The sequence below is a fragment of the Nicotiana sylvestris genome, chromosome 7, assembly GCF_000393655.2.
Source record: "Nicotiana sylvestris chromosome 7, ASM39365v2, whole genome shotgun sequence".
Lineage (NCBI taxonomy): Eukaryota > Viridiplantae > Streptophyta > Magnoliopsida > Solanales > Solanaceae > Nicotiana > Nicotiana sylvestris.
In genome coordinates, this window is record NC_091063.1 from 32700443 (window position 1) to 32712224 (window position 11782).

The 11782-nt window shown below is 40.7% G+C and overlaps 2 protein-coding genes across 2 annotated transcripts; both read right to left on the reverse strand.

Moving 5' to 3' along the window:
- Positions 1 to 6260: 6260 nt before the first annotated feature.
- On the reverse strand, positions 6261 to 7106 carry LOC138872960 (uncharacterized). Its single transcript, XM_070151383.1, has 2 exons — positions 6933 to 7106; positions 6261 to 6836 (listed from the first exon to the last, which is right to left on the reverse strand). Exons 1-2 carry the CDS (start codon positions 7104 to 7106, stop codon positions 6261 to 6263), a joined length of 750 nt encoding a protein of 249 aa, XP_070007484.1.
- Positions 7107 to 9325: 2219 nt separating this feature from the next.
- On the reverse strand, positions 9326 to 10807 carry LOC138872961 (uncharacterized). Its single transcript, XM_070151384.1, has one exon. The coding sequence runs from the start codon at positions 10805 to 10807 to the stop codon at positions 9326 to 9328; it is 1482 nt and encodes a 493-aa protein (XP_070007485.1).
- Between the last annotated feature and the right edge of the window lie 975 nt (positions 10808 to 11782).

The following is an 11782-nucleotide window of genomic DNA, read 5'->3' on the forward strand; positions in this document are numbered from 1 at the left end:
GATGGGTAGTTTGGTAATTTGCAGTACGTTCAGGGGTAGTTTGGTAATTTCAATAAGGTCGGAGGGGTAGTTTAGGAATTGTACATTTTGTAATTTTTTATGTGAAGCATGGGGGACAAAATGAAATGGGGTGAGTTGTGATATAGTTGTTTAATATAAAGGGGGGACAAGACAAAATTTAGTGGGGGGAATCTTGTATTTATTTATGTTAGGCATGGGGGACAAAATATAATGGGGTGGTGTGATATGTTTATTTAATGTAATGGGGATTGATTTTAATTGATTGAAAGATGTATGGGATGAGTTATATATAGGAAGTCTTGAAATCAGATTTAAGGGGACAGATAAGAAAAAACACACAGACAGATAGAGAAAAAAAAAAGAGGAATGAATCTGGAACAAAAGAAAATAAGAGAGAGAAAAAAGGCTGAACATTTAAGAGAAAGAAAAATTCCGAAAAAATATTTAAGCTTTCAAATAACAAAAACAAAAAAAATATTCTGCTTTCTTTCATTGTTTGAAATCAGCATTAATTGTTGTGGTTTCATAAAAGTTGGAAGCATTTGTTTTGGGATTACTACTTCACCGGTCTGTTACTGGGTTGTTACTGTTGCTGGGCTGTTGTTGCTGTGTTGTACTATTATTACTGCTGCTGATTCTCATCTTCATTTTCTTTTGCTTCCAATATCAGGTACACAACTGAAAAGCTGGTTATTGTAATCTGAAATATGAAGCATGAATACATATTAAGAATGAAATTTTGAAGTTTTAATTTCGTTTTTCTTTGCTCCTTTTGTTGATTATATTTAAGCTATTCCACGTATTACTGAATAATAATTGGAATGAGAAAAAAATAACATAAGTTAGCCTTTAATGAATCGGTTTGGCAATATGGGTTAATTCAGTAGTTATGGAAGCCTCAAGATTATCAACAGTAGGTTGATCATGAACAAGTAGCTAAATTTAGCTAAGGCATGAATTTAAATTAAACTTCGTAAATTAGGCATTAAGGCATGACTTGAGTTCAAGCAAGATTAGAAGAACGTTTAAGTCTAATAAACTTTCTAATAAGCTTTAGTAATTATGGTTAAATCAAGTTTCAAATGGTTGTGAATAATTAATCTCAATAATTTTTTTTAACAATGCTGAGTTTTAATCTAGCTATATTTGATTCTTTTGAATATTAGTTGTCAAATTTTTATTTTATTTATAATTTCGAAATTTTGAGTAAAATTTCTTTCCATCAATATTTGTATTAATCTAACAATAGAATCCATGTTTTCTTAAAATAATAATAATAAAAAAAACATAATTAATTAGGATTTTCTTTATTCATTTTAGAGACTAATTTTAATAGAAAAATGTAGTCATTTTAAGATTTGTCCATTTAAAATAAAATGAGATGAGTCTCGCTTAGTAAAATTTATAGATTGCGGGGCCCTCACAAATGTATGTATTAATTATTTAGAACATCGGAATTGGCCGTCTAGAAAAATTTCACGGCCTTTCCCAAATCGATAATACGCTAGTCGCTCTAGACGCGTCTTTAACAAAATTATTTTCTTAAATATGGGTGTGCATTTATGTAACCCAAATCCAAATCTCAACGGAGTCGAAATGTGTCGATAACCACGGGTGCATTGATTGCGACGTGGTTTGAAATACGTTTTCACAATGTTGCAATTCTTCGTAAAATAATAACAATAAATAAAAAATAATAAAAGCGGCTAAAGGATAAAATTTGCACATAAGTTTATAATACGTATTATATCAGATAATCAAGCCGAATATAACAGTTGAGCGACCGTGCTAGAACCACGGAACTCGGGAATGCCTAACACCTTCTCCCGGGTTAACAGAATTCCTTATCCGGATTTCTGGTTCGCGGACTGTAATACAGAGTCATTCTTTTCCTCGATTCGGGATTAAAATTGGTGACTTGGGACACCCTAAATCTCCCAAGTGGCGACTCTGAAATAAATAAATAAATCCCGTTTCGATTGTCCTTTAATTGGAAAAACTCCTTGCACCCTCTCGGGGGCGGAAAAAGGAGGTGTGACAGCGACCATTTCCTATACTCTTGCCATGTGTACTAGTATCCGAGCCCAAAAGTGGTACCATGACTTTTCAGCTGTATTGGCTTGGTGATACCTTGGAGGTTCTTTCCCAACCCTTTGTCGGGTTCGTATCCGGACCATTCTAGTATGCTTTCTATTTTGTTACTCCACCACTTATCCTTTTCGACGACATTGACTCGCTCGATATGATGATAGGTTTTCCCTCCTAGCCTTTTTCTATGTCCAATGGCCGGGATGGTTCGACTAGTGTAGATGGGGTTACTTCTATTTCTGTGAATGATTACTTCCTAGCGGTTCCATTCAAACTTCATGGCTTGATATAATGTGGAAGGAACGGCTCCAGCATCATGGATCCATGGCCGGCCAAACAGAAGATTATATGAGGCTGGTATGTCAAGCACCTAAAATTCAACGTCGAACCAAGTTGGCCCCCTCTGCAAGCAAAGGTTGCTTTCCTCGATCGTGGACCTCTGGGACCCTTTGAAAGCCTTTATATTCATGCTTCCTACCCTTATCTCATGGAAACCTTTGTCTAACTTCTTCAGAGTGTCCAATGGACAAATATTTAGGCTTGAACCTCCATCAACCAGGACCCTGACAATTAACTTATCTTCAAATTGTACCGTGATATGCAGTGCTCGATTGTGATTCAATCCCTCCGGCGGTAGCTCATCTTCGTGGAAGATAATTTTATGGCTCTCCAACACTTTCCCAACCATGTTGGCCATTTCTCCACCAGTGATTTTATTGGGTACATAAGCCTCACTCAGCACTTTTATTAAGGCATTCTTGTGTGCCTCTGAATTCTGCAATAGCGACAGGATAGATATTTTAGGAGGGACTTTGTTCAGATGGTCAACAACAGAGTACTCCTTTGCCCGCACTTCCCTACATAGGTCATCTGGCCCGGTCTCAACGATAGGCTGCCTAGTAGTGGCATCCTTGCTTTATCCTCCCAAATGTTCCGGTGTATAGACTCTTCCAGTCCTAATCATTCCTTGTGCTACGTCAGATTCTTCTACCTTGGCTTTCCCTTTCCGCCGAGCCTCAGCAACATAATCCCAGGGTATTGCTTTTGAGTTGAATGGGGGTGTGGTTGACACCGTCATAGTAAAAGGTGCGATCACTTCTACTTCAAATAGAGCGGAGGTGGCTGCGGGCGGAGCTACTTCTACCTCGAATGGAATTGATGCAGTTACCTCAACATCAATAGGGTTCTGAGTATGAACCACAATAGGAGTAAGTGTGACCGCAACCTTAAAGTCATCGCCTTCTCGAATGAGCCCGATTGACCTCTCAAGGTCCCATTCTTCATTTGTCTCTATCGTATGTACACCATCACCTCTGTGATCAGGAAGGGGATTGTTGCGGACATTAGGAATGGCTTTCTTTGCTTGTATGACCTTGGATTCAATAAGCATCTGTATTTTATCCTTCAATGTTCGGCACCCAGTAGTGGTGTGCCCTCTCATACTAGAATGGTATGCATAGGTTTTGTTCGAATTGACCCATTAGGATGGATTTTCTAATGCCACAGCAGGAACAAAAGTGATGTAACCTGCAGCTTTTAACCTTTCATACAGTTGGTTGATGGGCTCAACAATAGTGGTGTACTGTCTGGGTGGCTTGTGGTCAAAATTGGATCTTGGTCTTGGATAATTTTGGCGAGCTAGTGGTGATTGGAAGTGGAGTGGTTGGGAATTATAGGTGTGATGGACAGTGGATGGTTAGGAATATTTGGGAGATTAAGGCTGATATGTAGGTGGTGATGCTTGGTATGTGGGTGGAGGTGTTTGATATGTGGGTGGAGGTGTTTGATATAGAGGTGGAGGTATTTGATATGTGGGTGGAGGTGTTTGATATGGAGGTGGAGGTATTTGATAGGTAAGCAGAGGTGTTTGATAGGTTAGTGGAGATTTTGGGCCCTGGGCCTCCATTACTGCCCCAACATCCCTTTTTTTCGATATGCCACCTGATTGTAGTGCCTTATTCGTGGCTTGCAGCCTCATGCAAGTGTGGAGTTAGGAATTAGACTCATGCAAATAGGGAGGCAAGGATTAGACTCATGCAAATAGGGAGACAAGGATTAGCCTCATGCAAATAGGGAGGCAAGGATTAGCCTCATTCAAGTATGGAGGTATGGATTAGCCTCATGGAGTCAAGGATTAGACTCATTAAGTATGAAGGAAACGATTAGCCTCATGCAAATGGGGAGGCAAGGATTAGCCTCATGCCAATATGGAAGAGAGGGCTTAGTCCCATGCAAAGAGCGAGCAACAAATAAGAGTAGTATATGTCTTAGCTGGAGATATATTCGATATCTGATGGCCTGATTGATAATGGATTATCTTTGGGTATGCATGTTTTGCGAGTGCTATCGTTACGTCAAATGTGTCTGCGTTCAAAGAAAATTTATAAGTTTTGTGAGGGGAGGTTGGTTCTTGCTTCGTCTGCCGGCGTTGCTCTGCTCCGTTCTGAAAGCCCTTCGAGTTCCCCTAAGTGACACCTGACTGTTATGGAAGTAGAGTTTTCGAAAATATGCAATATTTGAAAAAAATAGAGTTGTTTTAGAAATGTATTAATATATTAAGTAATTCTGATGAACTAGTGATTGTGAGACATCTCAAAGACGTTGCAGCTCTCTCATGGAATTTTGAGGGGGGACCATCAAAATTATGCCCCAGTTTGGTGGATGATCCTTTGGCTGTTTGCGGATAATAGGCCTTGTTGAACCTTCTTCGGAATTTTGAAAATCCTTCTCAAAATTCTGCCCCAGTTTCTTAACTGATTACTGACCGCCTTACGCATGTTGGCGCTGGCTGGACTTGTTCCAGAATTTTTAGGACCCTCCTCAAAATTCAGACCCAGTTTCTGATCTTAGGGGAAATGAAAATTTTATTATAATATGACCGAACCCATAAGGTTGCCTCTGTATTCCCTCTTAAATGGGAATCAGGTCAAGCGTAGTTCAATTACATCAAATGAGGAAATGTAAAGTATCTAAGCATAGTATCTCTTGACTGCGTCTGAATTGATAGGTTTTGGCCAGAATTCTCCATCTATTTCTACAAGTGTGAGTGCTCCTCCTGTTAGCACCCTATGGACCTTGTATGGACCTTGCTAGTTGGGAGAAAATTTCCCTTTGGCCTCATCTTGATGTGGGTAGATTTTATTCAATATCAGCTGCCCTGGTGCGAACTGCCTTGGTTTGACTCTTTTGTTGAAAGCTCTGGACTTTCTGTTATGATAAAGTTGGTCGTGACATACTGCGTTCATCCTCTTTCCATCGATAAGGGCCAATTGCTCATAGCGACTCCTTATCCATTCTGCATCGCTGAGTTCAGCTTCCTGTATGACTCTTAAAGAAGGAATCTCCACCTCGGCTGGGATTACAGCCTCGGTACCATAAACCAACATTTAGGGAGTTGCCCCGGTTGATGTGCGAACCATGGTGCGGTACCCCAATAGAGCAAATGGTAACATTTCGTGCCATTGTTTGTGGTTCTCTATCATTTTCCTTAGTATCTTCTTGATATTTTTGTTGGCGGCTTCTACGACTCCATTCATCTGAGGTATATAGGCTGTGGAATTCTTGTGCTTGATTTTGAAAGCTTCATATATAGCTTTCATTAGATCACTTTTGAGATTGGCGGCGTTGTCAATAATAATGGACTTGGAAACTCTAAATCGGTAGACAATACGATCCTTGACAAAATCTGCGACGACTTTCTTGGTTACAGCTTTGTAAGATGCAACTTCTACCCATTTCATGAAGTAATCAATGGCTACCATAATAAACCGGTGTCCGTTTGAAGCAGTGGGCTCAACTGGACCAATAACATCCATTTCCCAGGCGGCGAATGGCCTAGGTGAGCTTGTTGCATTGTGCTCATTTGGCGGCACTTTTATTATGTCGGCATGCACTTGACATTGAAAGCATTTGCAGACATACTGAATGTAATCCGTCTCTATGGTCATCCAAAATTAACCTGCCCTGAGTATCTTTTAAGCCAAGACGAAACCATTCATGTGTGGACCACATGTCCCAGCATACACATCCTAAAGTAGCTTAGAAGCTTCCTTTATGTCAACACATCTTAGTAAACCCAAATCAGGAGTTCTTCTGTACAAGTTTCCTCCGTTGTGGAAGAACTGGTTTGACAATACCCGGAGTGTGTGTTTCTAGATATGATTTGCATGCTCCAGGTATTCTCCTTTCGATAAGTATTCCCTGATGTCATGGAACCAAGGCTTTCCATCTGCTTCTTCCTCTACATGAGCACAATATGCCGGCTGATTATGGATCCTCACCGAAATGGGATCAATGTAGTTCTTATCTGGATGTTGTATCCTATATGACAAAGTGGACAATACGTCGGCAAACTCGTTCTGAATTCTGGGCATATGTTGGAATTCTATCTTTGTAAACCTCTTTCTCAATTCCTGCACATGGTGCAGATATGGCAATATCTTGCAATTCTTGGTGGCCAATTCTCCTTGTACTTGGTGCACAAGCAAATCTGAATCACTAATCACCAACAACTCCTGAATGTTCATGTCAACTGCCATATTGAGCCCTAATATGCAAGCTTCATACTTTGCCATGTTGTTGGTGTAGGGAAAATCTAAGTTTAGCAGATACCGGATAATGCTAACCCATTTCTGATACCAAAACTGCTCCAATGCCCACTCCTTTGAAATTTGTGGCTCCGTCAAAAAACATCCTCCATCCATCATATGCTTCAGTAATGTCTTCTCCTACAATTCTTCATCAGGAAAATACGTTTTCAAATGTTTGTATTCTCCTCCCACCGGATTTTCAGCAGGGTGATCTGCCAATGCTTGTCCCTTGACCTCCTTCTGAGTTACGTAGATGATATTGAACTCACTTAGTAGTATCTGCCACATAGCTAACTTCCCGGTCGGCATGGGTTTCTGGAATATGTACTTTAGGGGATCCAAAGCCATCCGGTAAGCCCATAATGCATCATCAAATTTCTTGGACCAATCCGTCCCGTTAGCATTCATTGTTTGGGACAAAATACTCTTTTATATCCCTATTGGAGACTTCCACTTGACCAATTGCTTGTGGATGATAGGGAGTCGTGATTTTATTAGTGAAGTCATGATTTTATGAGTGACACCATACTTGGTGAGTAAGGTGTCGAAGGCTTTGTTGCAAAAATATGACCCCCTATCGCTTATGATAGCACGCGGAGTACCAAACCTTGTGAAATTTGTTTCTTCAAGAACGCCGCCACACTTCTCGCCTCATTGTTGGGTAGAGTAACGACCCCAACCCATTCGGACACATAAACAACCGTGACCAAGATGTAAGTGTTTCCACAAGAACTCACAAAAGGACCCATGAAGTCAATACCCCACACATAGAAAATATCATACTCCAAAATGGTGGTGAGGGGCATTTCAGTTTTCTTTGAAATTCCACCGGCCCTTTGACATTCATCACATTGTTTCACTAGATCACTTGCATCCTTGTAGAGAGCGGGCCAAAGAAACCACAACATAGCAGTTTGGCCACCGTTCTAGCTCCATTATGGTGACCACCATATGGCGAAGAATGACAAGCCCCAAGTATTTCACATTGCTCCTCCTCCAGTACACATGTTCTAATCACTCCATCCGTGTAAATTCGAAAAAGGTACGGTTCATCCCAATAATAGTATTGACAATCCCATTTGAGATTCTTCCTTTGGCTTGAAGAGAACTCATCCGGGATGATACCACTCACAAGAAAATTTGCTAGATTCGCGAACAAGGGCACCTCCTTCATTGAAATAGCCAAAAGTTGCTCATCGGGGAAGGAGTCATTGATTTCAAGGCCATCATGCAGCCTCCCTTCCTCCTCCAAATGAGACAAGTATCCCGCATGAATCTTTCTTGGATGTCAATATCAAACTCTTGCAGCAAAGGCACTCATTTCATCAATCTGTCTTTTGAATCTTTCTTGCTCATAAGATAACAAAGTGCCGCATGATCCGTGTGGACAATTACTTTTGCACCCAACAAGTACGGGCGGAACTTCTCAATAGCTAACAAAATGACAAGGACTTCTTTTCCATAACGGTATAGTTGACTTGGGCTTTATTCATGTTCTTACTAGCATAGTAGACCGTATGAAAAAGCTTGTTGATGTGTTGCCCAAAACAGCCCAACCGCTACATCACTTGCATCGCACATGAGCTCAAAAGGAACACCCCAATTTGGAGCGGTGATGATGGGAGTAGTAGTACACTTGAACTTTAGGAATTCAAAATCTCTCATGGAATCATCATCGAAATGGAGCTTAGCATCTTTCACCAAAAGCTTTCACAATGGGTTCACCAATTTAGAGAAATCCTTGATGAAACACCGGTAAAACCCTGCATGGCCTAAGAGACTCCGCACGCCCTTTACTGAAATTGGAGGTGGATGTTTAGAAATCACCTCAATCTTTGCCTTTTCGACTTCGATACCATTCTTTGAGATCTTGTGGCCAAGGACAATGCCTTTCTTGACCATGAAATGATATTTCTCCCAATTTAGCACCAAATTTGTTTCTTCATATCTTGCCAGCACTTCATCCTAGTTTTCGAGACAATCATCAAAAGAATTCCCAACCACCGAGAAGTAATCCATGAAGACTTCAAGGTAATACTTCACCATGTCCATGAAGATCTCCATCATACACCTTTGAAAAGTTGTCGGTGCATTGCACAACACAAATGGCATCAGCTTGGAAGCGAAAGTACCATAAGGACATGTAAATGTAGTTTTCTCTTGATCATCCAGAGCAATAAGAATTTGGTTGTAGCCGGGATACCCATCAAGGAAACAATAGAAAACACAGCCGGCCAATCTATCAAGCATTTGATCTTGGAAGGAAAGTGGAAAATGGTCCTTCCTTGTGACTTTGTTAAGCTTACAATAGTCCATACACACTATCCACCCGGTCATCGTTCTTGTAGGAATCAATTCGTTCTTGTCATTGGTGACCACCGTCACGCCCCCTTCTTTGGGACACATTGAACCGGAGAAGTTTATAAACTATCAGAAATAGGGTAGATAACCCCGGCATCCAACCACTTGATGATCTCCTTTTTGACAACCTCTTGCATGGATTCATTAAGTCTCTTTTGATATTCAATATATGCTTTGGCACCTTCCTCCAAATTAATCTTGTACATACAAAATCCAAGGCTTATCCGCCGAATATCCGTCAATGCCCATCCAGCCTTCTTCATCTTTTATTGCACCGCCAATGTAGAGTCTACCTGCAAGTTAGTCAAACAAGAGGAAAAAATAACTGGTAAAGTAGAAGAAGGGCCAAGAAATTCATACCGAAGATGTGGAGGAAATGGCTTCAACTCCAAGATAGGAGGTTCTTCAATTGAAGGCTTTGTAGGAGGAGTTGTCCTATTTTCAAGATCCAAGGACAATTTGCAGGGTTCATAAGTGTACGACCCCATTCTTTGCAAAGAGTTCACATATTCCACGAATCCATCCATCTCGTCATCATCAAATTTGAGCAAGACGGCCTCCAATGTATCATCAACATTCATCACAACACTTGTTTCATCTATAATCACATCGGTCACCAAATCCATGAAAGAATACAGCTCATTGCTATTGGGTTGCCTCATGGACTTACAAACATGGAAAATCACTTTTTCATCACCAATCCAGAAGGTAAGTTCTCTGGATTCAACATCAACTAGAGGCTTTCCCATAGCAAGGAAAGGTATACCAAGGATAATCGGCACCTCATAGTCAACCTCACAATCAAGAATGACAAAATCCATTAGGAGAATGAATTTATCAACACGAACCAACACATCCTCAATCACTCCCAAGGGTCTACACATGGTACGATCGGCCATTTGTAATCTCATAGATGTGGGTCTTGGTTTCCCAATTCGTAAAGTTTTGAAAATCGAATAGGGCATCAAATTGATAGTTGCCCCAATATCACAAAGAGCTTTAGCAAACTCAGCACTTCCAATGGTACAAGGGATTGTGAAAGCACCAAGATCTTCCAATTTAGCAGCCATTAAATGCACAATTGCACTCACTTGATGAGTGACTTTGATAGTTTCAAAATTCATCGACCACTTATTTGTCACAAAATCCTTCATAAACTTTGCGTAACCGGGCATTTGCTCCAAAGCTTCAACCAATGGCACATTAATTGAGAGACTCTTCATCATGTCAATGAACTTTTTGAATTGATTCTCGCCATTTTGCTTGGAAAGCCTTTGAGGATATGGTTGGGGAGGCTTAGGCAATGGTGCCTTAGCCTTTTGCACTACCTGTTTCGGTATGTCAACAACGTGATCCCTAGACGGGTTCACTTCCTCTTGAGTCTCTTCCACATTGTCATCAATATCAATCTGCACTTCATCATTTGCTTGCACCACATTGGTCGGGGTCTCATCTTCTTTTACCACTTGCTCATCATCCACAAGCTTCCTTTGACTAGAGGTGGGTGCATTCCCACCTTTTCCACTCCTTGTAGTAACGGCCATGGCATGTCCTGTGTTGTTCCCACCCTTTGGGTTCACCATTGTGTCACTTGGTAGTGTCCCCTTAGGACGAGTATTTAGAGGTTGAAAGATTTGTCCCATTTTAACTTCCAAGTTACGGATAGATGTATTGTGGGAGGCAAATTGGGAAATGGAGCCGTCATTCTTCTCCATCATTTGCTTGAACATATTCTCTATATGCCCCATTTCATTGTTGGAGGAACTTGGACCATGGGAAGGATAAGGAGGCAGGTTGCTTGGTTGTTGAAACATCAAGGGCCTTTGAAAACCCGACCCCCGATTGCCTTGATTATTGTTCCATCCCCCTTGATTGTTGCCTGCCGAATATCCTTGGTTGTTCCCACTCTAATTACCTTGGTTATTTCCTCCACTGCAATTTCCTTGATTGTTGTTATTATGCAAATTCCCTTGATTGTTCCCACCACTCTAATTACCTTGGTTGTTAGAATTCCAATTACCTTGATTATCTTGAAGTCTCCATTATTGTTGATTCGGGCCTTGAGAGTTGTTTTTTTGCCCTTGAAAGTTGTTCACATATTAAACTTCGTCCTTTTGTTCATTGTAGGATTTATCTTGATCAAACCCACTATCGTCTTGCACATAATTCTCCATTCGGTTTTGCACTTGTGAACCCTTGGTCCTTCTTTTGTTCACCATTATGTTTACTCCCTCTATGGAGTTGAGTTGATTAGGATTTTGAACTTGTTGAAGTTGAGCTTTTGCCAATTGATTAATCGTGGTGGTCAATTCAGCAATGGCTTGCCCATGAGCATGCAAGTCTTTATGGAGGTGAATCACATTTGGATCACCTTGAGGAATATTTTCCTAACTTTGCCATGCCGATGAGGTATCCGCCATTTCATCTAAAATCTCACAAGGTGTTGTCATAAAATTTCCACTGGGGAGTTGATTTACCATGCACTGATTGGTCTTGTTGATCCCTCGATAGAAAGTTTGTTGAATCATAGCTTCCATCGTGTCACCATTAGGGCACTATTTGGCCATTATCCTATACTGTTACCATATCTCTGGCTCATTGGGCTCTTGTTTGAATACTAGAATCTCATCTCTAAGAGTAGCCATATGCTCAGGAGAAAAGAAATTGGAAATAAATTTCTCCACCAACTCATCCCACGTATCGATGGAATGGTTTGGAAATCT